The sequence below is a fragment of the Pleurodeles waltl genome, chromosome 1_1 (genome assembly GCF_031143425.1).
Source record: "Pleurodeles waltl isolate 20211129_DDA chromosome 1_1, aPleWal1.hap1.20221129, whole genome shotgun sequence".
NCBI classification, from domain to species: Eukaryota; Metazoa; Chordata; class Amphibia; order Caudata; family Salamandridae; genus Pleurodeles; species Pleurodeles waltl.
Window position 1 is genome coordinate 387,829,989 of NC_090436.1, and position 18,271 is coordinate 387,848,259.

At 46.3% G+C, this 18,271-nt stretch overlaps 1 protein-coding gene across 2 annotated transcripts in view; it reads left to right on the top strand.

Annotated features, from left to right (window-relative positions):
* Positions 1 to 18,271, top strand: part of DMGDH (dimethylglycine dehydrogenase) — a 458,426-nt gene that overhangs the window by 179,242 nt on the left and 260,913 nt on the right. For both annotated transcript variants that reach the window (XM_069223303.1, XM_069223293.1), the window contains exon 5: positions 4,739 to 4,943. In XM_069223303.1, the coding sequence (XP_069079404.1) occupies positions 4,739 to 4,943 (205 nt within the window). The remainder of the gene's footprint in view (positions 1 to 4,738; positions 4,944 to 18,271) is intronic.

The window sequence follows — 18,271 nt, forward strand, 5'->3', positions numbered from 1 at the left end:
CACCCCAAAATCCACCATCAAGTCCTCAAAACTCAGAAAGGGTTTGACATGTGCTTATGAAGCTGCCTATCTAGCAAAAAAAGCGATCATCCAATTAGTGCGTCATGCATTCCTCAACAGTAATCCACATGAACAAACCCTGTAAGAAGCTGCTAAACCTTTTGAAAAAGAACAAGAAATTGAACACCCCATGGGCAGAGCCTCGTCAACATAAAAAAAAACCTCCAAATTGTATGCAGAGCCACTCAAAATCTGGCGGGTGCACTGACCACAGATAAAACACTGATTTTAAATCACACTTTGCTATGAGCGCACCCGGCTCCCATCTTTGTCACCAGAACGATTGCATCATCTACTGTGGCATACCTCACCTTATTAAACTCCTCCAAAATTAAATTGTTGATGGACTACCCCTCAGGCCAGGACAAATTCTTAATTAGCCAAAACGTCCCTTAATCCTCCTTGGGCACACCCACGATTAGAGAAATCATCAAGGAATCCCATGACCACTGATCAAATATTCCCATCATGCGCCATTCACTCCCCTTCTCATGCCTAAGCACCAATCAGAAATTCTCAGCCCACCACCTTTCTCTGGGTCCCTCATCACCCAAGTGAAAACCAAAATCAAAACCCTCAGTTAGTAGTAACTTATCCCCAGTTTACCGCTGTTAAACCTGTCCGTGTTTGGCGTGGTTTCCTCTGTCTTTTTGGCTTCTGGCCTCTTGTTATGATTCTGTGGAATTACTTATTTGCTGGCTTTTGGACTCTGGGCACTTTATCACTGCTGCCCACTGCTGACCAGTGCTGAAGTGCAAGTGCTCTCTATCTAAATTGGGTTGGTGATTGGTTTTCTCCATGATTGGCATATTTGCTTTACTAGTAAGTCCCCAGTAAAGTGCACTAGAGCTTCTTTGGGCCTGTAAACCAAATGTCACTAGTGGGCCTGCAGCAATGATTGTGCCACCCCCAAAGAGTGGACCTGAAAACATTGTCTCAGTCCTGCCACTGAAGTCTATGTGTGTAGTTTTAAACTGCCAGTTCGACCTGGCAAGTGCGCCCAAACCTTCCCTTTTACTACATGTAAGTCACCCCAAAAGTAGGCCCAAGGCAGTCCCCTGGACAGGGTGCAGTGTATTTAAAAGGTAGTACATGTACTAGTGTGTTTTGCATGTCCTCATAGTGAAATACTGCCAAATTCAGTTTCACTATTGCAAGGCCTATCTCTCCCATAGGTTAACATGGGGATTGCCCTGACTTATCTTTTAAGTGTAATTTCCGATTGGGAGCAGTAAGAGGTATGGAGTTTGGGGTATCTGAACTCACAATTTAAAAATAATTTTTTTTGTAAAGTTAGTTTTTAGATTGTATGTTTTAAAATGCCACTTTTAGAAAGTGGGCATCGTGTTGCTTAACCATTATGTGCCTCTGCCTGTCTGTAGAATACATGTCAGGGTCAGGATGACGGTTGGGCTGTTTGTAAAATCACTCTAGACAGTCACACAAAGGGAGCTGAGGTTTGCCCTGCATATTCTGATGGGTCTTCCTGAGCTAAAGTGGTAGGAGGAGGAGGAGGAGCTGACACTTGCATCTGAATAGGGTTGTGCCTGTCCTTACACAAAACAGTCTCCAACCCCCTGGAGTGTGTCTAGCGCCAGGGCAGGATAAGCAGGGGCTTGTGCACAACAAAGACTTTTCTTTGAAACATGCCTACTTCAAAGACAGAAATGGGTATAAGTACTGCACCTCTGACCCCACAAAATAAGAATCCTTCTGGACTGAGAACATTCTGCCAGGAAGAGGAGCTGCATGCTGTAGGAGGGACTGCCACTTAGTCTGTTGCTTTGCTGTGCTGGCCTGCTGTGTGCTGCTTCTGTCCTGTGAGTGAAAGGACTGGACTTTGCTTTCTACATCCCGCTTCTGAAGGTTCCCCAATGGCATGGACTGAGCTTGCCTCCTGTTAAGAAGACTCAGGGACATCAAATACTGTATCTGCCAGCACCTGGGTTCTCTTACTGAAAGTCCTGACTTGCCAAGTGGTGCCAACTCCATGTCTTGGGCCCTTGGGAGGGAGTTCTGGTGTAACCAAGGAGAAACGAGCATATCAACTCCAGTTTGACTATGGAACAGGCGCCACTGTCAGACTCCGCACTGCTGCCTGCACAGGAGCCGTGGTCCCTGCTTAGTGTAACGATCAACACCGCAGGCCCGATGTCACCACAGCGCTTCTGAAGTTCCGATGGAGCACGAGTCCCAAGTGCTGTGTCACAGATGTCGGTGACACCTGACTCTGCCGCAGCACCTGTGGCCTGTGGTGTGATTGCGACACCACAAAGTCAACGCCTCTCGTTTTGACCTGCTAGATTCATTGACCCCGTCTGTCAGAGCAAACAGACGCTTCACCTCCCCTGCCTAATAGTAATGAAAAAGCACCTCACCTCCCCTCCCCGGTAACAGCAAGGAACCAATGCCACACCAGCTCCAGCCAGGCCTCACCTCCCTGACTCCTTTGTTTTCTCGTTTTCCAAGGTACTGTACCTGGGGTCAGTGCGACTTCATGACCATCCCGCACTCCCTCGCGAGTGGCGTCAGACTGTTGGGAACGACTCCGTCAAGACAGCCTGATAGCCCCAATTGGAGCTATTGTTTTTCTAAGCGCTATACTGGATTTTTTTTCATTTCGGTCTTGTTTTACTTGGATAAATAGTGGCTATTTTTCTAAATTGGTGTGGGGTCCTTTTGTGGTATTTGCACTGTTAGTGTGTGTGTACAAATATTTTACAAATTGCCTCTGACATAAGCCTCACTGCCCAGGCCAAGCTACAAAGGGGGGGTGAGCAGGGTTTATCTTAGCTGTGTGACTCCCTTAGCCTGACAAGAGTGAGGGTCCCTACTTGGACAGGGTGCAAACCTCTGCTAACTAAAGACCCCATTTATAACACTACACATTCTAGTACTTGTGTTCCTGTAGAAATGTAGAAATCCAAGAGGAATGTTCCAGGTGCTGAAAGCCTGAAAATGAAGCCTGTTGCTTCTGAATACCAATAAACTGTTGCATAGGCTCTCATTATTCTAATGAGACTACTGGATTTTGAGCGGCAGAATCACCTGTGGTGTGGGAGACTGAGTCTAACCCACTACAGGTGACACCTGTCACTCCAATCCGGGTTTTGTTCCAGCTAACTAGCAGTGCCTCATCTCTACCCAAAGGCAGGGATGATTGGGCAGCGAGTGCATGACATAATTGATTTCTCAGGGGAATCCGTGGTCACTCAGGTCTCATCCGTTTCTCTCTATTACATTAGTCTCACATACACCATGACAAACAGAGGCAGCGTATGTTTTAATAACGTTTTAATGAAGCAACTGCATCTTAACAAAGCATGGGCTGCAATAACCAGGACGATACAGCATGACAAGATTAAAATTGTGACTAGGAGAGTAAAGCATAGAAATAACGCTACCATATTGTCACTAGAGTCGATAGACTAATTCCTACCTAGGCTATAATAGAGCACAGCGTGTAAAGCTCTAATTCTGCCCTTCAGGTTCCCCTTACCTGAGCAAAGGCCTGAAGTCTGCATAAGCAGCGGTAGTGAAGCATTCAGCAATGAGCATACAGTCGTGGTTCTCTGGCTGGAATCTCCCTCTAACGGTTAAGGGACAGGGAAGTGTTTTTATAATAAAACAACTGATGTTCTGAGAAAATGTCCCTATGTCAGGATGTGTGTTTTTCTATGAATGTCAGAGACCAGACTTGTACCACGTTCACCGGCAACCTATCTTACTGCAGCCTTGAAAGAAGCACAGAGTGAACAAGAATGTCTTGTTTAAGAGCATAGTGCAGGCCTAGGCAAAAACAGCTAGACAAAAGTGGCTATTGTAAGAATAATAAAATGAATGCTGAATAAAATATATCTAGGTTAGAGTGCACAGCGGCAGGCCTAGTATGCTAAAATAACTGTATGGAGCTATAACTAAAATGGCTACACAACAAAACAGTGAACACAGACATTAGAGATCATAGTTTTTTCTATAGAGTTAATTGAGTGTGCAGCAAAATTTGCCAAATGAATTGAAATTTCAGGTGGTACAAAGGGCTGGCAGTCTAGGGCTTCCCAAGTTGATGTTTCTGAGGAAAAGTTGTGTTTGTTTCTAGACACTATAAAAGTGGTGAATTGTAATAAGTACCTCAAGACGACACTTCTCGTTTTAAAACCCCAAGGACCATGATGTGGCAGGTGTCCTTTCATGTTTTGTAAGGTTTCTGAAAACCGGGAGTCTTTTTTTTTTTTTTTTTAATTTACAGAGTCAAATGAGTGCCGAAAAGTCATAGATCCTCTAATATGGAGGGATTGGAAAATGCATACAACACATGCATTATGGGAACTGAAGCTTAGTGTTTGGCGAATGGTAAAAAGGTGCAGGAAATTGGCAGTGGTGCAACAATAGCCCATGTTGTGCGAGTAGGCTCCTGAGCTCCAGGAGGCCCCCATCGACACGTTGCATGGGCCCCTGGGAGATAGGACCTTCGACAAACTTTCAGCATCTATCCATGTCTTATTGACAGGTGCTAGTTTTAAATGTTTCATAATCCATCCTAGTCTTAAACAGAGCAGTGCTGCCTCAAGGAGCTAGAAAGCTTATTTAGATTTTGTAATGCTTATTAAATTGCACTTGCCTAACAATTTAATTCTTGGAACACTAATTTGAATATATTTATTTTCAATTCTCCTAGGTTTTAGCAGGTCTCTACAATCCAGGTGATGGCCATATTGATCCCTACTCACTCACTATGGCCTTGGCAGCTGGAGCCCGAATGTATGGAGCCCAACTATATTTTCCAGCTCAGGTGACAAAACTGACGCCGAGGACAGATGGTTCATGGGATGTGGAGACTCCAAATGGAACAATACGTGCTAACAGGATTGTAAATACTGCAGGTAAGAATTAATATAATATCATCCCACGACATAAACGATGTCAACAAGAATGAACTCGAGACTCATTCAGTTGACGAGGTTTGAAAAGTAGTTTGTGTTGTTTGGTCTAGAACTGTCATACTTTGCTTGACACTGAACTACACAGAAGTGTAATTGGGGTGCAGCACCCTACTAAATACTTGTACAAAATGTTTTCACGTCTACTTAGAGCTAAATAAGAGTTCAATAAAGTAGCCAGGTATGGCTGCATGAAAAGAGGCTAAAAAGAGTATGGCGTGGCAGAGTTGCCCACAAGAAGCGATAAGAAGAATGCGTGTAAAGAGTCTAACAACTGGCAATTGCTCAGGGTAGCATCCCAACCTTTCATGTTTTTTCCACAGTGCCAGCTTAGATTAGACTCCGCCATAAGCAAATCAGTCTGGACCACGCTCAAATAGGAATATTCCTCCCTGTACTGAGGCAAACACCATATTTGCCCTGAATATGTGATGGTTCCAGTTGTACAGTGAGCACTGGACCAACGTTTGGGCATTCTCTTGCCACTTAGGGTGTTACATCAGACACGCAAAAATGATGGGAGGAATGCTTCTAAATAGTCTAATCACTGGCAATTGGTCAGGTATCTTACCATCCCATTGTTTGTTTTGCTCATAATGCCACCTCGTATGAAATAGAACAATATGCAAATCAGCCTCAGTCCTACTCCAATGAGAACAGTCAACCGTTATTTTAACAGCTAACAATGCAGGTTGTACACTGCAACAGCCAGGCAACGCAGGGTGGCCTGAACTCTATTTGCACTGTCACTATAGTGGATGGCACAATAGGTGCTGCAGTCCAGAAGTTGCATTTAACTTTCAGGCCCTACACTTTCTACACCATTGGGACTTACAGGCAAATTAAATATGTCAAATAGGAATAAGCCAGTTTAACCACGGTTAAAGGGGGCGCACAGACATTTAACAACTGCTTAGCAGGGGTAAAGTGTACAGAGTTCTAAAGCCAGCAAAAATAGGGGCCTGAAGAGAAGAAAAAAATCTTGGGTGAAATTGTGAAAAAGACAGATTTCCAGCAATTCGTCAAGGTAATATGACCATGTTTCTTATCACTGTTTTCCCTATAAGTGGAAGTGGTAATTTATTCACAAATTCATTTATACTACTGAACGTATCTATTGCCTTATGCTTCCAGTCTGTGATTTTGTGGTTTCCGTTTAGAGCCAGATATTTCAGAACACCTGTTTAGTAACTACCCCACTGCTTGAGTGAACAACCGAGGGAAGTGGAATAGCCACTTCTTGAAAAGGATGTGCCCAGTCTGGACAAGTTTATTTTTTGTCTGATTACAAAATCTGATTAGTTCTCTAATTTTTGAGCCAACAGTTTTTAAAATATCACCCTATAATAACTCGAAACTAACTTTCAGATGCCCCTTAACAAGATCTAACTGTAGGTTGTCTGAATCCATGGCATTTACATTACCTGCCCACTAAGTGTGAATGGTCTCATGTCTTTGGTAGTGAGCCATTCAGCTTGGGAAGCAATAGTTCATAGATACTTTTCTATTTTTGTAATCTACAACAATTCAAACGTAATATAATGTTCGATGGCATCTGTCGCTGTAGATACGCATGTTTTGCAATAGCTCGCCATCTGGTGTTGGGCCGGAGTGTTACAAGTTGTTTTTCTTCGAAGAAGTCTTTCGAGTCACGGGACCGAGTGACTCCTCCTTTTGTCTCCATTGCGCATGGGCGTCGACTCCATCTTAGATTGTTTTTTTTCCGCCATCGGGTTCGGACGTGTTCCTGTCGCTCCGAGTTTCGGAACGGAAAGATAGCTAATTTCGGAAGATTTTCGTCGGTATTGTTGCGTTCGGGATCGGTGTAGTTAGATTCAACACCGCATCGAAGATCGAAGAGCTCCGGTGCCCTTCGGGGTAGTTTTTCGATCCCCCGTCGGGGCCTGGTCGGCCCGACCGCGTGCTGAAGAACGCCGATGGAACGGACCCCGTTCCGTTTCTGCCCCAAATGCCACAATAAATACCCCTATACAGACCAACACTTGGTCTGTAACCTGTGCCTGTCACCTGAGCACAGTGAAGACACCTGTGAGGCCTGTTGTGCGTTCCGGTCCCGAAAAACACTCCGAGACCGTCGAGCCAGAAGACTTCAGATGGCGTCCGCGCCGACAGCCCACCGAGAGTTCGAGGAACAAGAAGAGGAAGGTGCCTTCTCGATCCAAGACTCAGATTCCGAAGGATTCGACAATACACAAACCGTGAGTAAGACGTCGAAAACCACACAGAGGAAGATTTACAAGGCCCAGGGGACGCCACTGCCATCAGGCCATGGCTCCACCCATAAATTCGGTGACCGACCGTCGGCACCGAAAAAGGCCCAAACAGTGCCGAGATCATCCGACTCCGGTCGAGACACCGGCACGCAGCCTTCTCGGGACCGAGAAAGTGCTGGAGACAAGCCTCGACACCGAGATGCCGGTGTGGACACGGCTCGACACCGAGACAGCGGCACCGAAGAAGATCGACGCCGAGAGGTTTCGGCCCCGAAAAAGAAAAAAGTCACCTCGGAGCCGAAAAAACACGCAGACAGGGTTTCGGTGCCGAAACAAACTGCAAGCGACCCAGCTTCAGGCTCTTATACAGAAGAGCACTCGCTAACCTCCCAAATGCAAAAGCATAGGTTTGAGGAAGAGCTACAATCAACTGATGTGGACCATACGCAAAAGCGTATTTTCATACAGCAGGGGACAGGAAAAATAAGCACCCTTCCCCCCATTAGAAGAAAGAGAAGGTTGGAGTTCCAAACTGAACAGACACCACAACCAAAAGTGGTGAAAAGAGTTACCCCACCACCTTCTCCTCCGCCCGTGATTAACGTCTCACCAGCACAAACTCCATCACACTCCCCAGCTCACACCACCATAAGCCAGGGTGACCAAGATCAAGACGCATGGGACCTATACGACGCCCCAGTGTCGGATAACAGTCCGGAGGCATACCCTACGAAGCCATCTCCACCAGAGGACAGCACCGCGTATTCTCAAGTGGTGGCTAGAGCAGCACAATTTCACAACGTAAGCCTCCACTCAGAACAGGTCGAGGATGATTTTTTATTCAACACACTCTCCTCCACCCACAGCTCATACCAAAGCCTGCCTATGCTCCCTGGTATGCTCCGGCACGCAAAAGAAATCTTTAAGGAGCCGGTCAAAAGTAGGGCAATCACACCAAGGGTGGAAAAAAAGTATAAGGCGCCTCCTACAGACCCGGTTTTCATCACTACACAGCTGCCACCAGACTCTGTCGTTGTAGGAGCAGCTAGGAAAAGGGCCAACTCCCACACATCTGGAGATGCACCACCCCCAGATAAAGAAAGCCGCAAGTTCGATGCAGCTGGTAAGAGAGTCGCAGCACAAGCTGCAAACCAGTGCACTACTTGCGCGCTATGACAGAGCCCACTGGGACGAGATGCAACATCTCATTGAACATCTGCCCAAGGACTTACAAAATAGGGCAAAACAAGTGGTTGAGGAGGACAGACCATTTCCAACAACCAGATCCGCTCCTCCATGGACGCTGCAGATACAGCTGCACGGACAATTAATACATCTGTAACTATCAGACGGCATGCATGGCTCCGAACGTCTGGATTTAAACCAGAGATTCAACAAGCAGTTCTCAATATGCCTTTTAACGAAAAAGAACCGTTCGGTCCAGAAGTGGACACAGCGATTGAGAAACTCAAAAAAGATACGGACACTGCCAAAGCCATGGGCGCACTCTACTCCCCGCAGAGCAGAGGGAATTACAGCACATTCCGTAAAACACCCTTTCGAGGGGGGTTTCGGGGTCAGAGCACACAAGCCAGCACCTCACAAGCAACACCGTCCAGTTACCAGGGACAGTATAGAGGAGGTTTTCGGGGACAATATAGAGGAGGGCAATTCCCTAGGAATAGAGGAAGATTTCAGAGCCCCAAAACCCCTACTACTAAACAGTGACTCACATGTCACTTACCCCCTCCACACAACACCAGTGGGGGGAAGAATAAGTCATTATTACAAAGCATGGGAGGAAATCACTACAGACACTTGGGTTCTAGCAATTATCCAACATGGTTATTGCGTAGAATTTCTACAATTCCCTCCAAACATACCACCAAAAGCACAAAATTTGACAACACACCATTCCAATCTCCTGGAGATAGAAGTGCAGGCACTATTGCAAAAGAATGCAATCGAATTAGTGCCAAACACACAAATAAACACAGGAGTTTACTCACTGTACTTTCTGATACCAAAGAAGGACAAAACGCTGAGACCAATCCTAGACCTCAGGGTAGTGAACACTTTCATCAAATCAGACCACTTTCACATGGTCACACTACAAGAAGTATTGCCATTGCTAAAACTACACGACTACATGGCAACTTTAGACATCAAGGATGCTTATTTCCATATACCAATACACCCATCGCACAGGAAATACCTAAGGTTTGTATTCAAGGGAATACATTACCAATTCAAGGTACTGCCTTTCGGATTAACAACCGCACCAAGAGTCTTTACCAAATGTCTAGCGGTAGTCGCTGCACACATAAGAAGGCAGCAAATACATGTGTTCCCATATCTAGACGACTGGCTAATCAAGGCCCATTCGTTAATAGAGTGCTCAAATCACACAAATCATATCATACAAACCCTCTTCAAACTAGGGTTCACTGTCAATTTCACAAAATCCAAAATTCTGCCGCGCAAGGTACAACAATACCTGGGAGCCATAATAGACACATCAAGAGGAGTAGCCACTCCAAGTCCACAAAGAATTCAAAATTTCAACACCATCATACAACGCATGTATCCAACACAAAGAATACAAGCAAAGATGATATTACAACTCCTAGGCATGATGTCTTCATGCATAGCCATTGTCCCAAACGCAAGACTACACATGAGGCCCTTACAACAGTGCCTAGCATCACAATGGTCACAAGCACAGGGTCACCTTCTAGATCTGGTGTTAATAGACCGCCAAACTTACCTCTCGCTTCTGTGGTGGAACAACATAAATTTAAACAAAGGGCGGGCTTTCCAAAACCCAGTGCCACAATACGTAATAACAACAGATGCTTCCATGTCAGGGTGGGGAGCACACCTCGATCAACACAGCATACAAGGACAATGGAACGTTCATCAAACAAAACTGCATATAAATCACCTAGAACTTCTAGCAGTTTTTCAAGCACTAAAAGCTTTCCAACCAATAATAGTTCACAAATACATTCTCGTCAAAACAGACAACATGACAACAATGTATTATCTAAACAAGCAAGGGGGGACGCACTCCACGCAGTTAAGCCTGCTAGCACAAAAGATTTGGCGTTGGGCAATTCACAACCAAATTCGCCTAATAGCACAATTTATACCAGGGATCCAAAATCAACTCGCAGACAATCTCTCTCGAGATCACCAACAGGTCCATGAATGGGAAATTCACCCCCAAATTCTGAACACTTATTTCAAACTCTGGGGAACACCTCAGATAGACTTGTTTGCGACAAAGGAGAACGCAAAATGCCAAAACTTCGCATCCAGATACCCACAGAAACAGTCCCAAGGCAATGCCCTATGGATGAACTGGTCAGGGATATTTGCTTACGCTTTTCCTCCTCTCCCTCTCCTTCCTTACCTGGTAAACAAACTCAGTCAAAACAAACTCAAACTCATATTAATAGCACCAACTTGGGCAAGGCAACCCTGGTACACAACGCTGCTAGAGCTATCAGTAGTACCCTGCATCAAATTGCCCAACAGGCCAGATCTGTTGACACAGCACAACCAAAAGATCAGACACCCAGATCCAGCATCGCTGAAGCTAGCAATCTGGCTCCTGAAATCCTAGAATTCGGGCACTTACAACTTACCCAAGAATGTATGGAAGTCATAAAACAAGCCAGAAGGCCATCCACCAGGCACTGCTATGCAAGTAAATGGCAGAGGTTTGTTTGCTACTGCTATATTAATCAAATACAACCATTACACACAACTCCAGAACATGTAGTGGGTTACTTGCTTCACTTACAAAAATCTAACCTGGCTTTCTCTTCCATTAAAATACACCTTGCAGCAATATCTGCATACCTGCAGACTACCTATTCAACTTCCCTATATAAGATACCAGTCATTAAAGCATTCATGGAGGGCCTTAGGAGAATTATACCACCAAGAACACCACCTGTTCCTTCATGGAACCTAAATGTTGTCCTAACTAGACTTATGGGTCCACCTTTTGAACCCATGCACTCCTGCGAAATACAGTTCCTAACCTGGAAGGTGGCATTTCTCATCGCCATTACTTCCCTAAGAAGAGTAAGCGAGATTCAGGCGTTTACAATACAGGAACCTTTTATACAACTACACAAGAATAAGGTCGTCCTAAGGACCAATCCTAAATTTTTGCCAAAGGTTATTTCACCGTTCCATCTAAATCAAACAGTGGAACTTCCAGTGTTCTTTCCACAGCCAGATACCGTAGCTGAAAGGGCACTACATACATTAGATGTCAAAAGAGCATTGATGTATTACATTGACAGAACAAAAAACATCAGAAAGACTAAACAACTATTTATTGCATTTCAAAAACCTCCTGCAGGGAACCCAATATCAAAACAAGGTATAGCCAGATGGATAGTTAAATGCATCCAAATCTGCTACCTTAAAGCTAAACGACAGCTGCCCATTACACCAAGGGCACACTCAACCAGAAAGAAAGGTGCTACCATGGCCTTTCTAGGAAACATCCCAATGCAAGAAATATGTAAGGCAGCCACATGGTCTACGCCTCACACATTCACCAAGCACTACTGTGTAGACGTGTTATCCGCACAACAAGCCACAGTAGGTCAAGCCGTATTAAGAACATTATTTCAGACTACTTCCACTCCTACAGGCTGATCCACCGCTTTTGGGGAGATAACTGCTTACTAGTCTATGCAAAACATGCGTATCTACAGCGACAGATGCCATCGAACTGAAAATGTCACTTACCCAGTGTACATCTGTTCGTGGCATCAGTCGCAGTAGATTCGCATGTGCCCACCCGCCTCCCCGGGAGCCTGTAGCAGTTTGGAAGTTACCTTCAACTATTTATATATATATCATCTCAACCTTAAATAGGTGCATACTTAGTCACTCCATTGCATGGGCACTATTACTACAATTCAACTCCTACCTCACCCTCTGCGGGGAAAAACAATCGAAGATGGAGTCGACGCCCATGCGCAATGGAGACAAAAGGAGGAGTCACTCGGTCCCTTGACTCGAAAGACTTCTTCGAAGAAAAACAACTTGTAACACTCCGGCCCAACACCAGATGGCGAGCTATTGCAAAACATGCGAATCTACTGCGACTGATGCCACGAACAGATGTACACTGGGTAAGTGACATTTTCATTCCAAATTCAACATAAACCAGCATCCACTATTAAAAGCATCTTTTTGGGTTGTGCCGTGGATACAGAAGGTAGATTTTGTGGCCAAATTTAAATCATATTACAGAAATCACCCTGTGCGGCTGGCAGTTCGTGCCATGCCTTCTGGTCTACTACCAGGATGAGAATAATTTTTTTTCTCAAATCTAGCATACATACTAGGTCGGTTGTTACTTGTGCCACTGATGAATCGGCAACTGCCACACCTCAAGACTAGAAACCTAAGAATATTGTGGTTTATGCAGAAGGCAGGAAATAATCAGCTGGACCACATTTGGCAGCCCTTGTTGGCATGGCTACCCCCCACTTTTTGTCTGATATTGATGCCATTTTTGAGAGTGTGTTGGGAACCTGCTAACCAGGCCCCAGCACCAGTGTTCTTTCCCAAAATCTGTACTTTTGTTTCCACAATTGGCACACCCCTGGCACCCAGATAAGGCCCTTATAAAAGGTATCTATGGTACTAAGGGCCCTGTGTAGGAGGATGGCCTGGTTTGTAGTGGGTACCCATGGTACTTACACCTTATACCAGGTCCAGTTATCCCTTATTAGTGAAATGTAGCCAGTGTCTAGAAGCCAGGCGCTCTGGAGGTAGCTGTGGATGAGCAGCCAAGGCGTACGTAGGAGACATGCAAAGCTCATGCAATACCACAGTAGTCGCACAGTACCCACACATGAAATAAAATACTCAGTACTACAAAAATAAAGATACTTTATTTTGGTGGCACAAATACCAAAAATACCATAGAGACACTGTACTCCCTTAGGAGGTAAGTAATACACAAATTATATACACTAGCATGCAGAAATAGGCCTAAAAACAGTTAGAAAACATTGCAATTAGTGAAAATCACAAGTGTTAGAAATGGGCCTAGGGGGAGCACAAGCCATATACTAAGAAAGTGGAATGCGAAAGTCGGTCCCCCAACTAGGCAAGTGTAGTGTGTAGAGGGCAGCTAGGAGTATTGGAAAACCCCAAAGGTAAGTACTAGGATCCACCCCATTGACCAGGAAAGCAGGAGTAAATCACAGTAACTTTCCTAGAACACACACAGAAACAAGAACAATAGTTATGCAAGAACCAGAAGAGACTACAAGACACCAACAGTGGATTTATAGACAAGAAGACCTGTGGAAGAAGGTGACCAAGTCCAAGAAGCACAGAAGAATCCAGAAAGAGCAGGGGCCCCTGCTAATCCGGATGAAGTTGCAAAAGAAGAACCACCGGTGAAGAAGAAAAGTCAGCACTGCTCCCAAGAAGACTGAGTTGGGTTCCTGGAGGGTGCAAGTGATGTCCCACAGCGGATGGAGGATTGGAGCCTGGTTTGCGTTGCTGGAGTCCGCTAAAAAGCCTTGGCACATGCAAAGCTCACGATTAGTGGGAAATGGCACTCCCCGGGACCAGGAAGGACCAGGTGGACCCTACCCAGGAGGGGAAGCCAGAGGGGGCCCTCAGCAACTCAGAGCCCACAGAAGACCAGGCAGCTCACACAGGAGTCCCACAGCATGGGAACAAGGAAGTTGCAGAAGAGGCCCACTCAGCACTACGACAAAAGGCTCCCATGCCGCCAGAGAACCACTCGGGAAGCTGTGCGTCACCGGATAGAGTGCAGGGAGCCGGATCTTTAAGATGCACGAAGAACTTGGAGGAAGGATGTCAACAAGCCTTGGCAGCTGCAAAACACGCTGTGCACAGGGGTACTGTCTTGCGTGGGGAGGCAAGCTCTTACCTCCACCAAAGTTGGACAGTTGGAAGAGAGGACCGTCGGGACCACTTCAGTCCATGCAGGATCCATGCAGCTCAGCAGGAGAGGGGATCTACGCTGCTAGTTTTCATTGCAATTGGTGCCTGCAGAAGCAGGGGAGTGACTCCTTCACCCCAAGGGAGATTCCTTCGCTCTTCTGATGCAGGCTGAAGACTCGCTGTCTTCAGAGGATGTACGACCTGGAAACAGTTACAGTTGCTGGCAGGAGCCGGAGATTCAATGTTGCAGAAGGTGTCTTGCTTCTTTGTTGCAGCTTGTAGAGTTACTGGAGGGTCCAGATGCAGTTTCTTCAGTAGGCAGTCGAAGTGGAGGATGCAGAGGATTCCTGCTGGAGTCTTGCAATCCAAATCTGAAGAACCACCCAAAGGAGAGAGCCTAAATAGCCCTAAAAGGGGATTGGTCACCTAACCAGGTAAGCACCTATCAGGGGAGGGCTCTGACGTCACCTGCTGGCACTAGCGTTCCCTGCCAATCTTGAATCCAAGATGGTAAAACCCAGGGACCCTCCAGAGGAACTCTCAGTACCACCCCTGGGGTGGTGTTGGACAGAGGAGTGGTCACTCCCCTTTCCTTTGTCCAGTTTTGCGCCAGAGCAGGGACTGAGGGTCCCTGAACCACTGTAGACTGGTTTATGCATGGAGGGCACCAAATGTGCTCTTCAAAGCATTTCCAGTGGCTTGGGGAGGCTACCCATTCCGAGCCTGTAGCACTTGTTTCAAAAGGGAGAGGGTGTAGCACCCCTCTCCCAAAGGAGATCCTTTGCTCTGCCTTCATGGGCTTGAGCTTCTCAAGTAGCGGTAGGGCAGAAACCGGTCTGAGAGGTGGCAGCAGCTGAGGCTGCCTGGAAAACCTCAAAATGCTGAAATTCAATACTGGGGTCCTCTAAGGAGCCCCCAGGATGCATTGAATCATACAACCAATGCTTGCAAAAACTTCAGGGTATGATTCCAACATGTTTGATACCAAACATGCCTAGGTTCGGAGTTACCATTTTGTAGCTGTACATAGGTAGTGACCTATGTCCAGTAGACACGTAAAATGGCGTCCCTGCACCCATGAAGTCTGGGGAAATGGTCCTGGAGGTCGTGGGAGCACCTCTGCTAGTGTAGGGGTGCACTCATACACAGGTACTTTTCACCCTGCCCTCAGGGCTGGAGGATCTGCTATTGGGGTGACCTATAAGTGACCTAGTCCAGTGTAAATGCCAGTGAAAGGGTGCTTGCTGCTTTTCACTCCAGCTGCAATGGCAGTCCTGCAGGAGCCTTTGCATGGGCTCCCGATGGGTGGCAAAATATATGCTGCAGCCCACCGGGATCCCCTGGAGCCCCAGTGCCCTGGGTACCTAGGTACCATATACTATGGACTTATAAGGGGGCACCAGTATGCCAATTGTGGGTGAAATACTATGTTAACAGTAACCAACAGCCAATTTTAAGGGAGAGAGCATAACTACTGGGGTCCTGGTTAGCAGGATCCCAGTAGACACAGTCAAACACACTGACAAACAGGCCCAAAGTGGGGGTAACTAAGCTAGAAAAAGGCTACTTTCCTACACAACCCTCCTCCCCCACCCCACCCCCAGCAAATGAAGGACAATAAGGCTAACCTTGGCCAGTTGAGACTTTGTCTAAGTGGTGATAATTGGAGAGTATCTCTGCAGTAGAGTGGTTACTCCCTTTATCATCCACTATGAGGTCCCTTCCCTATGGGGAGTTGAACCACCCCGTTTGGTTCTTTTTACCTAAAATATAGTGCAACTGCGGACCCTGTGATTGCCTAGTTTTATAATGTGGGGAAAATTTTAAAGTGGGGCAGCAGGACTGTCCCTGGGACCCTATGTTAGGACAGTGTTGCTGTCCTAAGGATTGTAATGTTAGACAGGGGTGCTGCCTTAGCAAGGCTAGAGCAGGGCAAAAGGTTTGTCCCAAAGACTCTAAAGGAGGACAGGGCTGCTGTCCTTCCTGGGGTAGAGCGGAATGAATCCTTATGTAGAGTCCCAAGGGCTCTGCATAAGGACAGGTTTGCTGTCCTATGGTGTTAGAGGTAGTGCAGGAGTGCTGCACTAAAGTTTCTCTGGGAAGGCTGAAGGGTTGCTCCAGGTTTTCTAAGACAGGGCAGGGTTGCTCTTTTGTCTTAGGTTTCTCACACAGAGGCACCTTTACCTCTGGGAGATCAGCTGTGGTAGCTTTTGACTTCCTTGATACAGGCCCCACCCTAGGGGTGGCATGCTTCCTCAGAGGAATGATATCCTTAGTGGTAGTGTGGGCATGGGATAATTTGATATCCTGCATGCCTGTGTTTTTAGGAGTATCATGGGCCATTATTTCAGGCTCCAGCGCTCCTTCCCTTCTTTGCTTTTTACTGTCTCTTGAGATTAAGGAAAACAATTCTCTGGGAATACCCAGCATGGATGCATGGGTAAGAAACTGTACTTCAGCCCAACCTGAAGCCTCTAGGTCATTACCTAAGAGACAGTCTACAGGTAAGCCAGGTGACACTACCACCTGCTTAGGGCCAGTAACTCCACCCCAACTAAGCTGCACAATAGCTAAGGGGAGAGACTGAGTGGAGTTGTTAACATCTGCAACTTGGTATTTCTAAGTAGGTGTTGTGCAGGTAACACCAAGTTTTCAGTGACAGTAGAGATACTGGCACCTGTGTCCCTGTAGGCCTGGGCTTCAACACCATTTATTTGTATTTGCTGCTTGTACTTATCCATATTAAGAGGACAAGCAGCTAAGGTGGCAAGGCCAGTGCCACCTGGTGAGACAGAAACTATCTTGGGGATTTCTTCACCTACCCCTGTTCCTATTATGGACCCAAATGTGAACCCAACTACACCTTTGTTTTGACTGTTGCCAGTAGTCCCACTACTACTATTACTACTGACACTAGTAGTGGATGTGGAGCTAGTATGGTGATAGGATCAGGGGCTTTACCAGGACAGGATTTGTCCCCTGGCCTTTATTTCTGCACAAATAGCACCAAGGCTTTTTATTGTGTGGAGAAGAAGAAGAAAGGGTTTTATTCCCACCACCAGAGGGGGAGATGAGGAGTCTATACTTTTGTCTTTGTCCCCACCCTTGTCCTGAGGCTAATCACCTTCTTTCTTCTTTTCCTTGTCACCCCCTGTATGGGCTTTTCGGCTCACATTTGTTCTGACCCATTTGTCTTCCTTCTTTCCCAATTCTTGGGGAGAGGTCAGATCTGAGTCTACCAAGTACTGGTGCAACAAGTCAGACACACAGTTATTTAAAATATGCTCTCAGTAACAGATTGTACAAGCCCTCATAGTCAGACACTTTGCTTCAATGTAACCAGCCTTCCAAAGCTTTAACAGAACAGTCCACAAAATCAACCCAATCATGTGAGGCCTCTTTTCTGGTCTCCCTGAACTTGATCCTTTACCGTTCAGTGGTGAGACCAAAACCTTCCAAGAGTGCTGTTTTAAAAATACTGTAGTTGTCTGCATCCTCTTCTCTGACAGTGAAAAGTCTATCCCTCCCCTTGTCAGAGAAGGACAACCAGAGAATAGCAGCCCACTGCCTTTGAGGGACCCTCTGAACTTTACAGGCCCTCTCAAGTGCAGCAAACCACTTGTATATATCATCCTCCACCTTGTATGAAGGAATAATTTTGTGCGGGTTCCCTGAATCTATGGAGTCCTCCCTGACTCTATAATCCCTGAAATTGCTCCTGCTGCCACCATGGGGGGCTAACCCCAACCCCTGCCTCTCCCTATCCACTGCCAAGGCCTCCCTATCTATGGCTAGCTGTTGCTGCTGTAGCCTCAGCCTAGCCTCCTCCAGTCTCAGCTTTCTGAGCTCTCTATCTATAGAGTCATCTCCTGGAGTTCTGCAGTGTGACCCCCTCAGACACCGAAGTGACATGAGAGTGGGCAGAAGTGGATCTTTCCCTAGTCTTTGTGACCCTAGCTACCTGTCCTCTGGGTGTAAAGGGAACCCTACCTGGGTGACTTCCCCTCCCACTACCCTCTGCACTAGTTGGTCTACTAGGTACAAGATCCTTGGAAGAACCCTCCACTGAACCTGCAA